The sequence below is a fragment of the Lathamus discolor genome, chromosome 2 (genome assembly GCF_037157495.1).
Source record: "Lathamus discolor isolate bLatDis1 chromosome 2, bLatDis1.hap1, whole genome shotgun sequence".
Classification (NCBI taxonomy): Eukaryota; Metazoa; Chordata; class Aves; order Psittaciformes; family Psittacidae; genus Lathamus; species Lathamus discolor.
This window is the reverse complement of record NC_088885.1, coordinates 37,615,754-37,636,494: the sequence shown is the minus strand read 5'-3', so window position 1 is coordinate 37,636,494 and position 20,741 is coordinate 37,615,754. Positions and strand designations below refer to the sequence as shown.

At 40.3% G+C, this 20,741-nt stretch overlaps 1 protein-coding gene across 2 annotated transcripts; it reads left to right on the top strand.

Annotated features, from left to right (window-relative positions):
• The first annotated feature begins 709 nt into the window (after positions 1-709).
• Positions 710-19,235, top strand: CROT (carnitine O-octanoyltransferase). Of its 2 annotated transcripts, XM_065666463.1 has the most exons (17): positions 710-821; positions 1,457-1,580; positions 4,745-4,869; positions 5,775-5,956; positions 6,123-6,247; positions 8,594-8,702; positions 10,282-10,375; positions 10,469-10,594; positions 11,030-11,131; positions 11,738-11,821; positions 11,914-12,021; positions 12,282-12,412; positions 13,751-13,874; positions 15,984-16,062; positions 16,830-16,923; positions 17,096-17,215; positions 18,301-19,235. In XM_065666463.1, the coding sequence occupies exons 2-17, from the start codon at positions 1,466-1,468 to the stop codon at positions 18,419-18,421; spliced, it is 1,839 nt and encodes a 612-aa protein (XP_065522535.1). In that variant the 5' UTR covers positions 710-821; positions 1,457-1,465; the 3' UTR covers positions 18,422-19,235. The 2 variants fall into 2 exon arrangements, with proteins under 2 accessions (XP_065522535.1, XP_065522536.1); XM_065666464.1 differs by lacking the exons at positions 710-821; positions 1,457-1,580 and adding an exon at positions 2,415-2,435.
• Positions 19,236-20,741: the final 1,506 nt, after the last annotated feature.

Below are 20,741 nucleotides of genomic sequence, written 5' to 3'. Positions count from 1 at the left end.
CAGTAGGAGAGGAGGAAATCTCCGGGCTGAGCCATAAGTCTCCATCGGGCTGAGCCGTAGGTGTCCAACAGACATCACCCACGTACACATGCAGGTGGCAGAGACTCCTTCAGTGCGTTAAAGTACAGTACTAGGGGTGTTTCTGCAATTAGAGACCTTTTAATCTTTTTAACATTAACCACGGCAAGTGAGACTGGGCAGCTCTTGTGTCTTTCCCAGTCCAAGCAGTGCTTCACCATCTGGTGAAGTGTTTGCTCCAGGATGTAAGGAACGCTCCAGATCGCAGTCTCACTGCTGGTGGTTTATGCTTGCCGCCTCTCTCGCAGAGCTGCAAGTCACACCCCACAAGCCTCAATCCCACACCTCATTTTAACAGGGAACACAGAAGCCCGCGGTGTAGCCCAGACCTGCTCCACAGCAACGGGAGTCCTTGCAGGCTCCTCATCTCTTCCCCTCCCGCAGAGCAGTCGGGCCCCTTACCCTGAGCCAGGAGCCCCCACTTGGCGGGGGGGGTGCAGCGGGGCTCGGGCTGCCTCCGGGGTCACCGGCACAGCCCGCAAGGAACACGAGCGGCGCTCCCTACTTCACTCACACCCCAGCGCACCACCGACGGCCGATCCGGAGCGTCGGGGGCGGTGAAAGCATTGCATACTCCCGCCTCTGCGGCCGCACAGCCACTGCCTCTCCGTGCGGCCGGGCCGCCCCGCCCCGCCGCCGTTCAGGCTTCACATGTAATCGGGGCGAAGGTGAAAGCAGGCAAGTAAGCAGGAAGGAAGGCAGACAGAGTTGGTTGAGGCTGCCGTGGGTCTGCTCAGGTTGAGGTAAGCTGCGTTCCGCGGGGCGAACAGCGATCTCCGTCGGTCTCTTTCATCGGGGGTTGCGCGGCGGTGGGGCAGAGGGCCGCGCGGACGGCTGTGCTGTCGCCTTACTTCCGTCCCCCTGGGCCTCTCTGGGGCAGCTGCGCGGCGTGGGCCCTGGTAAGCAGCGCTGCGGTTCGGTGGCTGCCCCGGCCGTGTTCGGTCCCGTCACTCGCCGGGCCCTTGTTGTGCCGGGCGGGGACCGCTGAGGTAGGAGAGGCGGGTCTGCGGCGACTGGCGGGTTGCTTGATGGCGGCCGCGGTGCCATGATTCCCCTTCGCCAGTTAGCCACCGGTCGCGGTTGGTGGGTGTTCCATAGCTGGCTGGCTTCTAGCCGGGAAAGAAAGCGACAGGCCTTGAGTGTGTTAATCGCGACATACGCGGACAAAGCATCAGTAGCTGCCTGGTCATAGTTTTCCCCTGTTGTGTGTACGCCTCTTGTGACTTCAGGCCAGCGAGAACCCCTGGATCCTGGTTGTCAGGGGACGCTTCCTCGATACGGGTCTTTCATCGTGGAAATGGCTAGGGGGCAGGGGGGGGCTGTGGGGAGATACATCGTCTCATTCAGGCTTCGTTAATGGTCTGTTGATGTGCTGCAGATCTGCATCATGCAGAAGCAAGTCGTTGAATCTGCTGAGGAGCGAACATTTCAGTATCAAGATTTTCTGCCTTCCCTGCCAGTACCTCCTCTTGATGAATCTTTAAGTAAATACCTTGATGCAGGTAATGACTCAATGTTGTAATAGTAGTGATACACGGATAGACTCCACAACTCGTTAGAGTTGTAAAGTAGGTATGCTTTATTCAGTACTGAGGCGCATGGGGGATCGCGCCTCCAAAAGCATGCGCACCTTTCCTTTGCCACTCAGTTTATATTACATATAATGATTACCTAAACATGAGATTGCTTCACGCCTAATACATATGCAAAACCTATTCCCGTCTAGTACTATAATTAGTTTTCTGTCATTCGTCCCATTGATGCGCTTGCGCAGTGCCTCCTGGTGGTGGTCGGTAGAGGGTCGTGAGGATGAAGGCCTGTAGTTCCTCTTCATCACCGCGAGTAACCTCTTGTTTTTATGCAGACCCGATAGGGTTTTGGCCCCTATCCAAACCTCAGGTTCGGTGCAAGCCGGTTTTATGTATCTTAAAGCAGGAACTTGTCAAGTTTGTAAATTTTGTTACTCTGGTTATCTTTTGTTCCTTTTCTTTCTATGGATACTATTTAAACAGGAACGTCTTAAATGTTAAGTTATGAATCTTATCTACTACAGTTCTGCCTAGCAGCTGTAACTCCTACAATTCTGCTTCACCATTCTAGCAACTTAGATTCCTACTGTTCTGCTTCACCATGCACAATGACTGCTTAAGTAAGCAGACACAATGTTAACCCTTTATTCCCAGGTATCAGTAGTGTGGTGTGTGCTGTTATAACCAGGCTAATCTGAAGGCATTTGTGATTTGTAGCTTCAGGTTGTATCAACTGATGTAATTGGGGCGGGGGATCTGGGCAGGTTTTAAGTGCAAAAGGTCTTTTTCAGGTTCAAAATGGGAAATGAAGTGTTGAGAGCAACCTGAGTAAGAGTTGCTATTTAATCCCTACTTACCTTTCTTCAAGGGAATTGGATATCTAGGAAAGTTAATTTTTTTGTTTGATGGTTTTGGGGTTTTTTTAGGGTTTTGCATTTTGGTGTGTTGTTTTTTTGGGGCGTTTTTTGTTTGTTTGTTTGTTTTTTCCCCCAGCTATATCAGCAGGTGTGATAAGAGATATTTATCCATCTGAAAATTATATTTTGCATAATAACTGCTTTGCTTGTCTATGACTGTGTTTGCCCAGGATCTCTGTAAAAAAAACCCCAAACAATTATTTAAAACTTTTTCATACTTATATGTTCTTATTTCTCACCACTACTATGAACTATACAGTAGTTGGAAGAGGCAGTGGTGGGCAGTTTTGGATAATTTAACTTGGATGATTTATGGTTTAAAATGTTTACTGTCTAAAGGTCAAAGTTTTGAAAACAGTATCAATGTACATGTGTCTAACTTTGTTTATAAAGTAAACATGACTGGTTAGTCCTTAATATCTTATCAGGCTTTGTTATACTGGGATTGACAAAGATATATTACCTTTACTTTCCCATGTTTCTTTAATAGTCTTCAGAACTTGGAGACATTGAGCTTTTTTCTGGAACATGTTCTTCATATCTTACCTGTAATGTTAACAGAGTAAGACCCGGAGTTCTTTCCTTAGCAGAAATGTACTGCAGTAAAATTTCCCTTTCTCAAAATAGAAGCTAAGTACACTCTTGAGTTCCCTTTTTCTTTTTTCTGAGTGTAGGAGAAATCGCCCAGTAGATGGTAATAGGTTTTCTTTGGTGTTCCTTACATCATTGCTTTTTGATGTAATATGTTGAAATTGTGGTTTTAGAGGAAAAAATGCAGTATATGTATGCATGTCAAAAAATGTTTTCTTTTTGTTGTAATGCACATTAATTAAAGTTGTGCTGTAGTAGTGAACCTGCAATAACAGAATTTCTGTTTATAACTTAGTTTCATAAATCCTCACTCTCCAAGTTGAAAAATAACTCTCTCATGGAGTGATAAAGCCTAATAGTGAATTTGTTTTCTGATTCTGAACTGTGTTCTCATAAATACCTTATCACGCATCTTTTTTTTTTTACCTGAGTTACTTCCTTCTACGTAAGTCATTCTATAACTTCAGTGTTGATCTCCTTTAGTCTTGCTGGAGGTTGGAGGAAAGTTAGTCTGGTATTTGTTGTTCTGCCCCATCTTCCCTTGTACAAATCACTTATAGCCAAAACATGTACAGTTCTAGATGCTACTCTGTGATTCTCATTGCTTAAGCTTGTGATGTGTTTAGTCTGTGAAGGTGAGCGGAGGAAAGGAGATGCTTCTGAAGAACAGTTCAGAACCTCCAAATGACCCTTCATAGGGTCATTCCTTGGAAACTGCTGTCTTTCACTGATGGAATGAGCACCCCAGGCACTTAACATTAGTTAGTATACCTGTTGGTAAAGCACTTGTCTGTTTAAAGCCATCAACTGGAAAAGCTGGACAGAGTATGCTTCAGAAGGCTCCTTGTTTAGGGCTTCACAGTAGCTACCTCTGCATTGGGTTCAGAATGACTAGTCTTGTTTTAAAGGTAGGCCTTGAGCAGGGAAGTGGCCATAAGCAAGTTATTTAGCCTTTCAGCTCACCCCAGTGGTTGAGACTTGGAAGCCTGGACTTGACCGAAGAGTATGAAAACCCAAAGTTCTAGCTTCCGAGAGGGTTACTTAACTATGCAACTGAAGGTGTCTTTCATGGGATGTTTCCTGTTCATGGAGCTGATCTCCTACGCAGAAAGGAAGGCAAGGTCTGTGGAGGGATCTGGAGAAAGTGGCAAGACAGAAGTTTCACCGAACTCTAGTGAGAAAAGGCTGAGGTCTTCTCCTTCCTAATAGTGCTGCTGATCACATAGTTGTTAAATGGAAAAGAGGCCCTGTAGTCATAGAATCATGTAAATCATCTAAGCAGCATTCCAGTATCTGAAGGGGGACCTACAAGGATTATCTTAGTCAGGGACTGTAGTGATAGAACAAGGGGCAATGAGGGCAAGCTTAAACAGGTTTTCAGCAATTGCTTTCATCTGCTAACATCTCTATTTATTTGAAAATATGTATTTGTTTCATTAGAAAACACTGATCTGTTTGCAGATATTTGAAAAGGTGTTCTTCCTTCAAATACTTGTTTCAGAAAAATAAATTCTGAGTATTTTTATCCATTCTATAACCTGTGGATATCTGAATTTTGGAATAAATCTCAGTATAAATGCAGCTTAAACCACAACATGTCTTTAAAATAAAAACATTTCCTTCTTACAGTGAAGCCATTTCTTAATCAAGAAGAATATGAAAGAACTGAGGATATAGTTACAAAATTTAAAAATGGGATTGGGAAAGAGTTGCATGAGAAATTACTGGAAAGAGCTAAAACAAGAAGGAATTGGGTATGTATTTGGATAAGTAGGAAATCATAATTCAACTTTGGAAAGTTGGTTGTTCAGAATATAATTTAAAGAGTCATTTAGGTCTGGGGTTTTTTTAATCTTAGGGTTTTCCTTCTATCTGCCACTTTGCCTATGGATATGAACACATTCAGTCATATGTGTGATTTGTTTTTCCGAAGGCTGAGTGGCTAAGAAAACTCACTAACTGGAATGTTAAGTTACCTGGAGCTTTTGAATGCTCTGTCTGTCAGTCTCCTTCTATCACTTCCATCCTTCCTCCCTCTACCCTGCCTCCCCACCCAAAAAAAAAAGAAAATGGAATTTGGAGTTTGGTCTCTATCCATTTCTTTGCTGAAGGAAGCTACATGGTAGCATTTTTAAAGTTGTCTTTCAACAAAGAAAGGGATACAAGGGGGATGTTGCCAATTCATGATTTGGTATTCATGAGAACTTTGTGAATCTTAACATGACACAGTCCAGAGTGGGGGTTTTCAGATGAAGATAGAAAAAATACATTAGGAATTACCTGTCCCAAATCCTCTCTGAACACAAATCTCCTTTTGTTCTATTCTTCATGGAGTAATCTCTCTGATGTGACTATCAGCCACAGCTGACATCTGCAACAGTTTAAGATGATGAGTATTGGGCAAGAACTCTTTATCATAACTTACAGTTTAATAGTCTTAAGCCATACTTAATTTTATTTCAAGCTTGAAAATAGAGCAGCTAGATATGTTGTTACCCTCAGCAGTTAGTTTTGAACCACTGTCCTCCCTTCTATTTTATAGAAATTACTATTGAAAATTATAAAAAGTTAAAAAAGCACACAGTTGAATAATGAGGTGATTATTAAAGAATTAATGACTAAAACTTAATTCTGATGCTAGACATTTTTCACTTTTCAGCTGGAGGATTGGTGGCTGAATGTGGCTTATCTTGACCTTCGCATATCAACGCAAATACACTGTAATATGGGAGGCCCTAGTCCCTATATTGAACACTGCTGGCCACCAAAAGAGGGCACTCAGATAGAAAGAGCATGTATACATACATGGCACACCCTGAAATTCTGGGATCTGTTGCGAACGTAAGACTTTAAGAAAAAATAATTACTAGAATGCTAATGATCTATGTATGCTTTAGTTGCTAAAATATGTTTATGTTCATGTTTTGAAGTAAAAGATGGGGTTGGCTTGCCTTGATTTACTTGCATAATCTTTCTTGTATAATTTTGGTTGGTTTGTTTACTACAGAGAGAAGGTGCCTATCGAGAGATCTCTGGGTGAGGTTCTGGACATGAGCCAATTCCGAATGCTCTTCTGCACTTGCAAAATTCCTGGAGTTACCAGGGACTCAATCAGCCATTATTTTAAAACTGGTAAACAAATGTTTTTGTATTAATAAGCTAATGGAGTGATCATTTTAACCATGAAATACTCACTTCCTAACATCTAAGTGAGATATTCATGAGTGCTTATATGAGGAAGTGAAGAAAACGTGCAATCTATGGATGCCTTTTTGGTCCAATATTTAGTCCTTATACCATAGATTAAAAGAAAACTCTGCTTCAAATTGTATGTTACCAGCCTGATGCCTGTAATAAGTAAGCCAGCATTAAGAATTGAAAAAAGACAAATTCCATGGGTTTATAAATGTGGATGGGTTCCTAGTATTATATTGACAAATTTCATCATCGTTGCTAGTTGCATCTTTTTCCACAGAATGCATTTCTTGAGTATGCTTTTGTACATCCTGTTGGAATAATTCTTATTTTCTATCATTATTTTCTGTCAGCTTCTTCAGCTTTCAGTCTTGAAAGTACTCCTTAGTGCTTCTTGAAGTCATTCTCTTAAACTCCAGGTTTTCTGGGGTGTAGGATCAAGAGCTAGAGTCTACTGTTATTATTCATCCTCCACTAACAAGTACTGTAGTATTGGTAATCGGCTAACTAAATTGTAAGACCTCTCCCACACGCAATCTGATGCTTCTGGAGTTGTTCAGCATTGTCACTCTAAATAAGCACAGGAGATTTAAATTCCTATAAGACTCAGGAATTCAAGAAGCAGGAGGTATTGCCTTGTTCCATTAGAAAATTTGAAAGGAAATCTCCATGCCACAGGATGTGATGAGAAAAAAATGCTAAGTTTAAATACCAAAACATAGAAGAAACATTCAAATGGTGGAAATTCAGTTTGTTCTGTTATGATCACACTTACTACACAAATCTATTATCCTGTGGAGATAACTATTTATGTCACTTGTGACTTTTCTTGGTCATTGAGGTATGTGTGTGTCTTAATATAGACAGAAGGGATTGCCATCTGGAGAAGGATCCTGTTTTTCTTCTTTAGCTGTGAAGGGAGCTGATAAGGTCTAAACACTTGAAGTAGTATACAGATTGCAGAATAGAGCACCTATTGGTAGGTAGCATCAACTGGAGTCAGAGACCACACTAAAAGCCAAGAGAGCTTGATCAGTGGAACCTGGAGAGCTATTTGGTTCAGCCTGCCGCAGATGCCTTAACAGGAGCATGTGGAGAGGTCATTAGATGTTAAGTGTATTTGGTAGATCTCTGCCAGCTGTAGTGATCTCAGGCATTTAATTCAGCTATGTTAAGTTTCAAACTTAATTCTGTCTCTTGCTTCAGAGAGCTCAGGTTAGGAGGATGCTACCAAAAGTAACTGAATTTGATGTCATCCATTTCTGATTTTTGTTAGAAATTAATTTAATGACCTATGATGATAAGGTTTGTATGAAATGACAAATCTTCACTCTAGACTGTCTTTAATCCAGTATCTATTGAATTGTGGTATCTGTTTAGACAGTAGGACCATAAAGATAAATGTAAAAGCTTTATAGATTAAGACTTCTGTGGATGCCCATTCAGTTACATATTTGTGCGTAAAGTAGCATATATTTCTTTGGGTTGGTTTGTTTTTTTTCCCAGGGCAGAGTCCTGGACTGGAAGAGCTGTACCACAGTGGCTCAGTTTGAGAAAATGTAGTCACATTTCTTGGGGGTTTTAGTATCTGGACTTTGTCAGAATCATTTCCAACTTTAGTCTTGTTTCCAGATAGATGGTGATGCTATGCAAACGTACCTGGCTAGTATGGGCCAGTGCTGTCTGCGTTTCTGTATAGTGGCCGAATTGGTGTGTCAGTGTTCCCTTTTTACAGATTTGTGTGTGCCCACCAGGTCTGATTGACATGGTAGTGCGCCTTGGATCTTGAGGTGGTTGCTCAAGATAACTGAAATTGATTGCATAAGCACTGAAAACTGAAGGACCCAATCATTTGCAAAGTGTCTCAGCAGCAGGCTTACTGCATTGTATTCACCCCTTTTAAAAACACATAAACAAAACTCATGTAAGAGAGAAATGTTACTCCATCAGCTGTCATCAACACTCATGTTGGCAGAGAGCATTCCTGCCTACGAGATACACAAATAAACGGCACTTGCTGCTAGGTAATGACAGTGACTTGAAGTAGTTAATAACAGTGAAAGTTGTTTTCTGTATGTTTTCTCAGATGGTTTTAAAAATGTCTTCAGATTTGCAGTTGAACTTCCAAAGTTGCCCTTTTCTTTTTTTCTGTTTTTAACTGTTATGAAGTCTGCCCCATTTTGAACGAAAACAGAGTGGGTCTGCAGGACTTGCTTGTTTTACCTGCCTTTCACTTTATCCCCGCAGGTGGATTTTCATGTTTTGTTTTTTGTTTCGTTTCAGAGACTGAAGGTGAATGCCCATCTCACTTAGTAGTCCTGTGTCGAGGTCGAGTGTTTGCATTTGATGCTATACATGAAGGCAATATGCTGACGCCTCCAGAAATTTTCAGGTTTTCAAACTACCTTGTTTCAAATGAGCTGTCCTGTTTAAGTTACTTAACAAAAAAGAGTCTTTCTATTCCTTTTGCCCCAAAGAATTAGGTGTGAGAGAGGCTGTAGCTTCTCCTCTAGCTGAGGGTTCAGATTTGAGTAAATTTTTGTTTCATGGATGGCAACTTCTTGCCGTGAGCCATGATGGTTATGTACTGTTGTCATACACTCATAGAACGTCATGCAGAAAGTCTGAATTGAGATATTTCAGCAGGAAACATCACTTACGTGTGAAGTGTCTTGACATGGAATTCTTAGGATTGTAACATCATTCCTTTCAGGACCAATTCACAGTGATAATTGTCTCATTGCTTTATTGCATTATTAAACAGGAAGCACCACTATCATATTGATTAAGATCTGATACATGTGAGGTCAATTTTCTGTAGAATAGAGGGGCTGGCTTTCTTGTTGGTGAGTGTAATAGAGTCCAGAATCATAGTATACACTGACTGACTTCCTGCTAGCTACACAGCAGTACAGCAGCATTTCACTTACATTTCTTGTCTTTGCACCAGACCTGTGACAACCAGCCATGGTTGTGGCTCTTCTCATATTCCTGAGCTGTTGCAAAGGAAGCGAGAGAAAGAATTTGGTTCCTTAAATATTAAATTTCAATACTAATTCAACTGGCAATGTTTAAAGCTTTTCCATGCTGTCCCCTACATATGGAGGTGCTAGCTTTTCAAATTGTCAGTGCAGTTGTGGCCACAAGGTCACATGCAGAGGTAGTTTCAGCTTAAGTCTCTTGTGATCGATTTTTGGCTTGGGATTTTGTGTTTTGGGTTGTTTTGTTTTGGGGTTTGTTTTGGGTTTTTTGTTTGGGTTTTTTCTCTCTTCTTATATCTCATTGTGGCTGTCTTACGTTTTTGGTAACTGCTGATAAGTAATGAAGTCTGATGGACAAGAGTGCCAGAACAAAGGACAAGCCACTTTAAGCACTTGTAATTTGTGGAGTTTCTTTACCACCAAGAACAGCATGTGAAAAACTGAATTTGAAAACTAAGAATTAGCTGTTAATAGCTCTTCAAAGGGAAAATGCAAGGAATGGGTAGGAAGAGAAGTATTCTTGCATAGTTCAGTGTCTACATCTAGGATGTACAGTAGCTACTGTTCTGATTTAAATTTAGGATTTATCCTGAGTGAAAGTTTTGTCCTTGTGTCTGACTAGTTGCTATAAAAGCTGTAAAGCTGCAGTATTGCAGGTGTTTGCTGCTTGGGAAAGTTTTATCTGTACTGCTGAAGTCTTAAATCCAGTTTCAAGTTAAGTGTATAATAACAGTTTAGGACAATGATTGTTTACATGTAAGTTTTTACTGGGCTGGTAGCTGCAATCTGCAGTAACCATTAATGACTGAGAACAGAACAAGTCTTCAACTGCTCGTAGAGTCTGCGGGAGCTGATTTGCGCTCCCTGAAGATTCACATTAGCTTGTGAATGTGAAACAAAAACTGCAGTTTGGCAAAAAAGAGATTAAAAAGTGTGACTTTTACCTTCATAAATTCTTTACTAACTTCAGTTACTGAAATCTTCTTAAAGGCAACTTACACATATACAGAAAACATGCCACAGTGAACCAGATGGACCAGGACTGGCAGCCTTAACAAGCTGTGAAAGGACAAAATGGGCAGAGGTGGGAATATTTCAACAGTTGATTCCTGAGAAAAGCATTGTGATCACTGGAAATGCATCATTTCACTTAGCTTTGTCTTCTTGTGCTTTGTAGTTACGTGAATATTTGATTAATCTTGATCCAAAGAACTTAACTCTTCTGGAAAAAATTCAGAGAAGTTTGTTTGCAGTTTGCCTTGATGATTCTAGTCCCCATGCAACGCCTGAAAACTACACTGAGGTAGCTAAGGATTTTTGGTAATTCATATCTGGTGGTCTTTACATAAACGTTTCTTATGTATATATGCAGGAGTAGCACTTCTTGCTCTTTCAGAACACAGTCAATGAAGCGGATAAATAAGCAAATAATATTTCTTAGTGATCCATAGGAATAGTTAAATAGTTTGAATGTTTAGGACACTGGAAATGTCTGAAATGTGCCTTCATTATGCTTTAGTCCTGTGAGCCTTGAGGTCCTCAGAAATACAGTTGTCAACGTCTTGTCTCCCTGTAATTTAAAAACGTAGCCTTATAATCATGTTTTATCTTCAACTGGGTGAAAGTTTCATGTCTCTTAGGAGGTCTTGCCGTCTTAGTGTAGGCTTGGTTTAGCTGACAGAGGTTGGCAGTGTACACCATGATTTTTAAAACCCACAGTGTGTAACTTCTGCTTTAGGTTACCAGGATGGGGCTAACAGGTGATCCAACTGTACGCTGGGGAGATAAATCCTACAGTAGCATATTCTTTTCCAATGGAACCTCTAGTGCTTTCTGTGATGTAAGTTGAATATTTTTTTGCCCCCCCTTACGAGCCTTTCAGGTATTTATTTACTCAATTTTCCCTTTCAGAGTATTATTTTAAATGCTTAATGTGTTCCTCTAGTATAGCCTGGTTTACCAGGCACCTTGTCTGGCAAGTTTCCAGAAGCTTTCACAGTATTTGGTATTACACTGTACTTGAATTAAGAACATGAACTGTGAAATCATAATCTTATTTCTAAAAGTATTTAATGAGGGAGTTCCAAGGCACAAAGTACATTGCATAAGCAGGTTTAAAATTAACTCTTTGTATGATGTAGCTATTTGAACAGCTTTGGTTTTTGAGCTCAGTTTTTTTTAAAGTCATTATTGAGCGGCCAGAAGGGCCAGAAGATCTGCCCCAGATCTACTTTTCCACAACAGTGGTATATTGTGCCTCCCTATCTGGCTGCAGAGCAGCTGAAACAGTGGATGGACTTACAGTAGTTCTGTATGCATTGTAGAACTAGAAAAACAAGTCCAACACTATGTTCTAAAGCTTTGGTCTGCAGAAAAAAAGCGGGCTGGGGAAAAAAAGGAATCTAATTATGCAAATAATGTGGTATCTTGTTTTATATGATTATAGCATTCTCCTTTTGATGCCATGGCTTTAATTTCCATGTCCCATTATACCGAGAAGAACGTTCTTGAAAATGAGGGAAAATGGAAGGTATTTATTCTTTAAACTTTCAAATTTATTAGTTACTGTGCCTTTTCTTATGGATAACATTTCCTATTTTCTTTCTGTCTGCATCCTTGCAGGGATCAGATACAGTGAGGGATATTCCATGGCCAGAGGAACTTGTGTTCACAGTGGATCAAAAAATCATAAATGAAATTGGATATGCTAAAGAATTCTATTACAAAAAGGTGGAATTCCTTGCTGCTTTTCTTACCTGTCACTGATTTTTATTTTTTTAGTTTCCATGCTATTTACGTATTTTTAGCTGGTCTTTTTCTATGCTGGAGAACAGGGATCTGCATCGTAATGATTACTTGATGAATCGGGGGACTTAATACAGTGGTTAAATTTGTTACACTGTTGGTTTATGTTGAGTGTGTTTTATTTGCAGTGGACCAAGTTGTGATATTTCTTGACTTCTCTGGCTTTTCCTCCTTTGGTGTGACAGGTGTCTGACTTGCATCTAGTGAGTTATGCCTTCACATCCTTTGGCAAAGCATTGATTAGAAAGCAGAAACTTCATCCTGATACATTTGTGCAGCTTGCCATTCAGCTTGCTTACTACAAATGCCATGGGCGGTAAGAAAATTACCCAGATTAGGAATAAAAAAAATAGTTTCTTGAGTAAAGGCGTGGATCTGGAGATACAGTGCCTTGCAGTGCCAGTTTGTAATTTGCTGCAGTGATATAAGAAAGAAGTGAGGTTTTGTTAAAGTAACAGTTGCATAGAGTCTTAGTTTTTGCCATGGGGCTTGTACCCTTGGCTTCAGAAGAGTTGTGTCCCTCTGCCTACAGGGGTCTTGCATGTACGTGTTGCGGAATGGAGGGCAGAAGATAGCCCATGAAAACATGAATTTGCACTGTACAAAGTAAATATTTGGTCAAATACCAAATGCACAATGGGTCAGGATTCTTTAATGTCAGACAGTTGCTCAGGTGGAGAAGAAAGCTTTAGCCGCAGCAGGTGACAGCCATCAGTAACATGGTTAGTTTACCATGCCTGTAAAAAGCCTCACAAATGTCATTGTCTCACTTTAGCAACATTAGATGTGAAGTCTGAGGCAGAATAATAGAGATACAGATAGAGACCCTCCAAATGCCTGGTACTACACTTTTGGGTGTGTAATTTTGTTTTGTATTATTGGAAAAAGGCAGCATTCTTTCTGGCATTGGTGTTTCGAAATTTCCCTTTGCTAACTAGCACTGACTATAGCTTGTCTAAGTCATAACTAACCTGGCAAGTACTGCTTGTTTCCGAAAGAGAAGGGTTTTGTCATGTCATGCTTAATCACTGGAGATGTGTATCTCATCACAAGAAAGGTTGGTAGATCTCAGTTTGCTGAACACTGGGGTAGATTAGTTGTCCGACTAAAGTAGCCTTTGTGAGGTCTGTTTTAAACACACGAATACGTTTCATGTAAGTTCTGTATTAAATAGTAGACTGTCATAGGGCTGGGGATGCTCCAGGTAAAAGCTGGATGGGTGTCAGCATTAAACACAGAAGGACTTGAGCACTTGGACACACTGCTTATTTCAAGTGTGTCTCTTAATTTTTGAGGTTTTGGATGGTGTAGATGGTTCCTTTAAGGAAACAAATAGTGGAATTGAAGCTTGCATAATACCAGTTTTTTTTATACTAGAGGCTGCTAGATCTGTAGTGTGCAGAAAGCAGCCATGACAACACAGTCTTCCTCAAGGTACAATTATAGCACTAGCACTTTTTCAGTTGTCTGGCTCATAAAAGCTTGTAGACTTCCGTTGTGGCTCTTTTTCAGACACACAATTTAAAGAAAATTAGTGTCTTACTGATACTTGTAACTGATCTAGGTGTGAGAGATACTTGGCAGGGCTTTTTTATTCCTTGAGAGAGCAGATAGTTAAGTTAATGAGATACTCTTCCCTCATTTTTCTTCTTAGCCCAGGCTGCTGTTACGAAACCGCCATGACTAGGCGTTTCTATCATGGCCGCACAGAGACCATAAGATCATGTACTATGGAAGCAGTGGAATGGTGCAAGTCCATGCTGGATCCTTCTGAAAGTGTAAATACTAAAATCCTCCTTTAATCATCATGTATTTAGAAGGCCTGTCATTTGAGCTGCTTAAAACACCTTTTTCTGTTGTCTCATTAATGGGAGTAGGCCTGTTTCCACTGAGACAGCTTTCAAATGTTGGGTTGCGTGAAGTCTGGCTCTGGTCCTTGTGGCTGAGGTGAGCTGTTGTGTGGGTTTGGTTTTCTGTCCTGTTTACCTTTTGGTTGCAAGAATGTAAGTGTTGTGAGTTACATTCACATTGATTTTTCTTTCTTTTCTTTCCACACCTCAAAAAGTAACTGCTTTGGAGCCAATGTACTCTTCAGGTGAAATCAGGAAATGTTAATCTAATCATCGAGTCTGACAGCAAATTTAAATCTGTTTCTGTCTTAGCGGCAGCAGGGATGTATTCCAGATTTTGTCTCTGAATAGCTGAACTGGTGACCTTTTCGCAGCAGCTGCCCTCTGGTGCTCGGCTGGCAAAGTATGTTGTGCTTTGTATGCCAAGTGAGAGCTATACTAAAGCTCTTTCTGTTGTCTTTGCACATTTCTCAGAGCCTGAGAAATGAGGCAAGGAGAAGATTTTTGGAACAAAGGGCTCCGTATCTCTAGGCAATCAAAAGGTTCTATGTTATTAATGCATCTAAGAAACATACAGGAATACAGCCATCAGGCAGTATGTGTGATCAGTAATTACAGTCTTCAAGAGCATATTTTCCTGGTCTTCACTGGCTTCTTTTGGCATGTGCTGCAGCTTTAAAACTCCAATTTCTGGCCATTATTCAAGACTGTTTTCCTGTTGCAAAAATGATTCCTTTTATTTCCCTGCACTTCAGTTATCTTCTAACCAGTTACACACTTCTGTGGGTAATACACATAGAGGTTTGTGACTTCCAACACTAACTGTAGCCTTTTTCTTTTTCATCTTTGTAATTTTAACTAACATCTCCAATTATCTTCCTGTTGCTATTTTTTTTTTTTTTTTTTTTAGGATGAACTCTTGAGGCTTAAAGAAAGTGTTAAATCTGTTCAATAGTATTGAAGTTAAGATGCTTAATAGTCTACCTTTAAGGTACTAGAAAATACCTAAAGTAAGCTACTTCGGAAAAAAGTCCTTTTGCCTCAACTTTTCTTTTGCCTCTTGTGACCTTACTAGCTTGATTTTAATCCAGTTTGAGTGGCTGCCACCCTTGTTTCACATCCTCTGCAGCAGCCTCTCATGTAATGAATAAAAGGGTAAAGGGTGCTTCTTAAGTAGTTAAAGAGCTAGTAAGATCCAGGATCACAGAAGTTGAGGTCTTGGGTGTCTAGAGATGTTTTGGTAGGCCTCCTTTCCTAAAATAAATATTTTTTTATTCTGTTCTCTGGTTTTATTATGTAAGTTTCAATATAAAATTGAAAATACCCCATGATGTTGCACAGAACTACTGTTGTGGAAGTAATATTTCAATCAGCAAATAAGATTTGGGAATGCAGTTGGCATCTGTGTATTTTTTAGTTAGAGTCTTTTTTGTTTTCTGATTTCGTGTCACGTTTTCTTAATTAGTTGGAGTTTTTTTACTTTGCTTTTTGGTTTTGTCATGGAAAAAATGATAGAATAGAATGGAAGGGACCTACAGTGATCATCTAGTCTAGCTGCCTGACCAGTTCAGGGCATGGTGAATAGTATAAATGCGACCGCACCAGCTAAAAGCTAGTGTGCTTCTACATAAGTGGTATTTCAGAAAGTTTCGGGGTTCGATTACTATAGTTCTCAGTGGTTACTTGCAATTGTTTCCGCTTGTTTGGGTAGGAGCATGAGTTGTAGGAGCACGAGTTGTAGGATATTGTTCAGTGCAAAAGTGATCAGAGTAACAGAACACAGCCACAGGAAACAAATGAGCAAGTTCTCCTGACAAAGAAACTTGGATTTGGAAGAAACAGTTGGAGAGATGTTCTAATGTACCTTTTAAGTTTCTCCATTTTCTTTTATCTAAAACTGCTAGAAACTGTGAAAGAGAAAAGCTTGCTGATCTGTGATTCCTGATGTGTTACTCACCTGGATTGTGGCTGTGGTTTTATTTTGAGTTTTGGGTTTTTAGTTGTTTGGTTTTTAATCCTGTCTCCCCTACTTTACAGACTTACCAACGACTGCAGCTGATGCATCAAGCATTTGTAAAGCACAATAAAATGAGGAAAGACTGTGAGAATGGAAAAGGTATTCTGGGATCAAAATCCGTTTTACGCTTTCTTCTGGGTGGAAAGGGAATACTGGTGTACGCTAATACATTTTCTTTGTCTCTTTGTTTTCAACCTGAGTAAAAACTACCCGTTAACACTTTTATACTTCAGTTTTCATGAGAGAAACTCAAACCTAGTCCCTGTGCCCTAAATACAAGTTCTCTTTGAGTATTAATTCACTTTTTCTGCCCAGCTAAACATTATTTCAGTATACCTTCTGACCAAATACATGCTTGGCTGGAAAGTGGGAAATGTGGCCTTTAGAGGTGGAGGAGAGATTGGGAAATTGTGAAATTCTATGCTGCCTGTGTTAGTGTGGTAAGTTATTCTATGAATGAGAGAGTAGCTGGGAGATAACCACCCGATGAACCTTCATACTCTTTCCATCCTACTTAGTGAGTTATCTAGGCAGTTGCGGCCCTACAAGCCTTTTCACCTTGCCCATGTAATTGCTGTTGGGCCAGTTAAGCTGCATGGAACTCCTCATCCTTGGCTGAAATGGAAGTTTTCCTGGTTTTTGTTTTCCACAGGAACTGTGTTTGGTTTATGTTACTTGGTTCATTTGCGTTTGGGCTCAGTGTTGCAAGCTGAAAATCATGAAAGCCTCTTAGATCAGGTATTTGGGAAGTGGTTTTGTATGCTACTTATCTGTCCTTCAGATGGTGTTTGAACTACCCGGACCACAAGAAGCAGAAAAACAGAAATGCTGCTGTTAATGATGCAGTATTTGCATTTATTTGACAGGCTTTGATCGTCATCTTCTGGGTCTCCTCCTCATAGCACAGGAGCAAGGACTGCCGGTGCCAGAGCTTTACAGGGATAATGCCTTCACGGCTAGGTAATTTGGAATCTTTTCCTGCAGGGAGTATCCTTTGATTCTGAGGTCTTTGTTGCACCGGCTATACATGTGCTGATTTCTTGATCCCTAGGAAAAAGTAACTTTTTTGTAAAACTCACTTTGTTTGAAATTACCTTTTAAAGTGCTGCTTTTGTTTTGTGCTGTTTCACAGTGGAGGAGGTGGGAATTTTGTTCTTTCGACTAGTCTGACTGGCTACACAAGGTTTAATGGATGTACACTCCCTATGGTAGATCATGGCTATGGCTTTTTTTATTCCATCAGAGATGACAGGTAAAGATATAATTTTGTTTTGGGTATGATTCTGTTTCTGTCACAAAGGGAAAGGCAGCTAACAACGAGAATGAGGAAGGCAAAGAACAGAAGAAACATGGCTGGATGTGTCAGGAAAGGTTGAGAAGCGAGCTACATGAGAACAGAGGCATTAACATTCTGTGAAGGCCTGTGTGGGAGGAAGGATGAATGGTGGAGGTGAAGTGAGCACCAAGATACTGACAATAAGCAGAAAGAAAAGTGTAGGGCAGGTGAAAGAAGGGAGGAGCAAAAGGGGTTAAGTTAATTTAAAATAAGCTTTAATTTTAGAGATAATTAAATGTAACATGCAAAGGTGTGTTTTAAAAAGCAGCAGTTGACTGAGCCCTGTTAGAGCACAGGTGAGCACACTGTTGCTGCTTCTTGGCAGTGACACACATCTCTTGGCTCAAACCAGACCTCTCTGAGCAACAAGGAGAAGCTAAAACATTTGGCTTCACTTCTCATAAAATTGGTAGGATTTGGAACAATCCAGCCTTGGTTTATTGGTCTTGTGGACAAAAATTACTGCTTCTTTATAAAATCTGATAAATTACTTTGATTATAAAGTGTTGAGCTAACTTGCTATTTTGTGTTTTAGATGGTTTTGAATGACTTCTTCCTAAAGCTATATATGCATTGTGTGCAGATTTGATTCAGTTTGAGAATGCAAACCACTTATACTTTAATCAATGGCTCTATTAAGAGAAATAGAACTAAATAAAGATGTACCTTTTATTAGGTAAATAGAAAAAAAGTACTTTAAACCTTGAACTAGTTGCATAGAAGAAGTACAATTCAGTCTTTTCAAATGTAAGTGGAAAAGTTCTGTCACTGTATATGTAGAAACAGGTGTTTAAATCAAAGTGTCTAGTTTCAAGATCTATCAACAGTATTCCTTACAGAAGACATAAGGTATCTGAGTCCTCTTTGAATGTTGAGACAGTATTTTTGTGACAATTTGCTTCAGGATTTATATCCATATTGCATTTCAGAGCGATTTGTGTGACTTTTCTCCTAGACCATAAGAACTAAGAGTGGTAACTTCCTTGTTTTCTTACTGATAGGATCATTACTAGCTGTTCTTCCTGGAAATCCTGTCCGGAGACTGATGCGGAAGTGCTGTGTAGAACTGTGTACCAGTGTTTTCAGGACATGATACAGTTAACAATTGCAGCTCAGCTGTAAGGTCGATGATGATGTAAAAGCCTTTACAAGTTCACAAGTTATATGTAGTACAAGTTATATATAGTTTGAAAGAAATGCTACTCAAGATTACTGTTATAGGAAAGTTAAGACATTTAACAATTTATGTGAAATCTGCCTATTTTTATGGGACTTACTGTGGTGACAGTACCCATTTAAGAGTAATGTAGCCATTTGCAACAACAATGCAAGCAGTAGTACCTTACTTAGGTGAAACTATGCAATATTGAAATATGCCTCAACAATGCAAACATACTTGGGATGTTGGGAATGGAGAATTTAGGGGAGATTTGGATTTGTGATCTTAGTAGTAACATGTAGAATACTTGGTAGTCTACTCATACTGTTTATGACAGTGGAGTGCTTAACTGTGTACATAGGAGTAACCACACTATCCTTTTAGGTGCTAATGGTTCTTAATAGTAATGGTTTATGAAATAGAAGGACTGCCTTCTATTGAAATGAAATTTATCTTTCAGTTTTGCTATTGGGATTATACCAAATAGACATGTCTGTAAGTGGGGAAATTCCCACTACATTTGAAGTAAGAAAGCACTACAATGTGAAGTATTTTGAAAAAGGAGCTCTCAATAATAATGACAGAAAGCAGCATATGAGTTCCAAATTCCTCAGAGTTTTTATCTTCTAGTGAACTGTGAACATCTGCTTTACACTAGTAATACATGATACAACTAAGCACTGAATGCAGGTTGATACAGTTCTCAGGCTTTTTAAACTTGGTTCCTCTGAGCAGCTTTGTATTCCTGCTGTAGAAATAAAATTATTCTAAAAATCAGCTTTTCGTTGATTGTTTCATGGTGGACTGCTTAATGTGTAGCAAATCGCTTTGTGAAAGAGGGATTATCTTGGAGACAGCTGAACTTGAGATTCTAAAGTACCCATTGTTTTCTCTAGTTTCTGGAGTTTTGAGAGATATCAGAGATGATTTACAAGAACAACTGCCTCCTCAGCTAACACTGAGCCAGTCTCTTCGCCCTCTGTAAGTTCTGTTGCTTTTTTTTCCCACAGCAGCAAGAACAGAGTTTCTCTCTTTATTTCCTTTCTCAAAGCTTGACACTTCTCTGAGTAACAGGCCAGGATGTGTTATACTGTGTCTTGTTGCCTTGGAAAAGAGCCTTTGTCTTCCCTGCCTTGACTGGACTACTTGTATGTCCTGTCTCAAACCTGACAGCCATTAATTGTTTAGTGGTTTGAAGTCTTTACAATTTCTGTGAGATAGATGAGGATTTTGGATCAAGTTATGCGTGATGGGTTTGGGTTTTTGTTGTTTTTAAGTTCTGACAGTTAAAACCTTTCACCCCTCAGCCTGGTTAGTAAACCTGGTTGCTACTGTGACAAGGACAGTTTGCTTTGAACTCTCTTGAAACAGCCTGAAATCTGGTGAGGGTTGTCAGGAGAGGCACAATTTGCTTCCAAGACATGAGACCAAAGGAAGGGATTCCAGGAAATGGCTGCACCCGTTTGTACATTGGCAAGCTGAGAATAGGAGCCAGGGTTCTGCAGTGGTGGGATTGAGCTAGTTGACAGTCCCAACAGACTTCCTTCTCTCCCTGCTCTGAGTTTCATGTGCATTTATTTAGCAGCGCTTTGGGCCCATCTGTGCTGAGGAACACATCACTACCTCCCTTCTGCCTCTGCATGCTGGTGTCTGTGCATAAGCAGTAGCTACTCTCTTTCTGGCCAGTGACTGCTTTTCTGAAAAATTCTTTGGCCTCTTGCTCGCATGCATCTTGTATGTCTTATAATCCTCATCGCTCACCTCCTCATGCAAAGTTAGACCGTTATCATCAGCCTGTGAAAACAACCCCCCAAAACCTGAAGAGAGGAGCAATGTCTCATCCTTTTTCACTGGGTCTCTACAGGAACAGCTTGCTGATGTGCTGGTGGAAGAAGAGGGTTGGGTTCTTGAAGCAAATGTGCTTCAGTTATTTCTTAGTTATGAGGTTTAAGGAAGCTATTCACATACCTTACCAAAACCAGAAGTAATGAAACTAGTCTCATCCAAAAGATTGAACCAGCTGAACAGATGCACTTCAGCAGCAGGTACTGCCTGCTACCACACATTGCATGGCCCACTTTGCATGCTGACAAGAGAATAGCAGATGCCTTGCTCAGCCAGGAGCTGCTGATGGGTCTCTTGCTCTGCAACTTTGCCATTCTGGGCATAGCAATCTTGTCAGTGTTTTAGATGGTGGAGAGGTGGTGAGCTATCACAATACAGGTGCTACCTTCTCTGGCTCTAGCACTTCCTGGACAATCCATGCAGTGAACAAACCAAAAT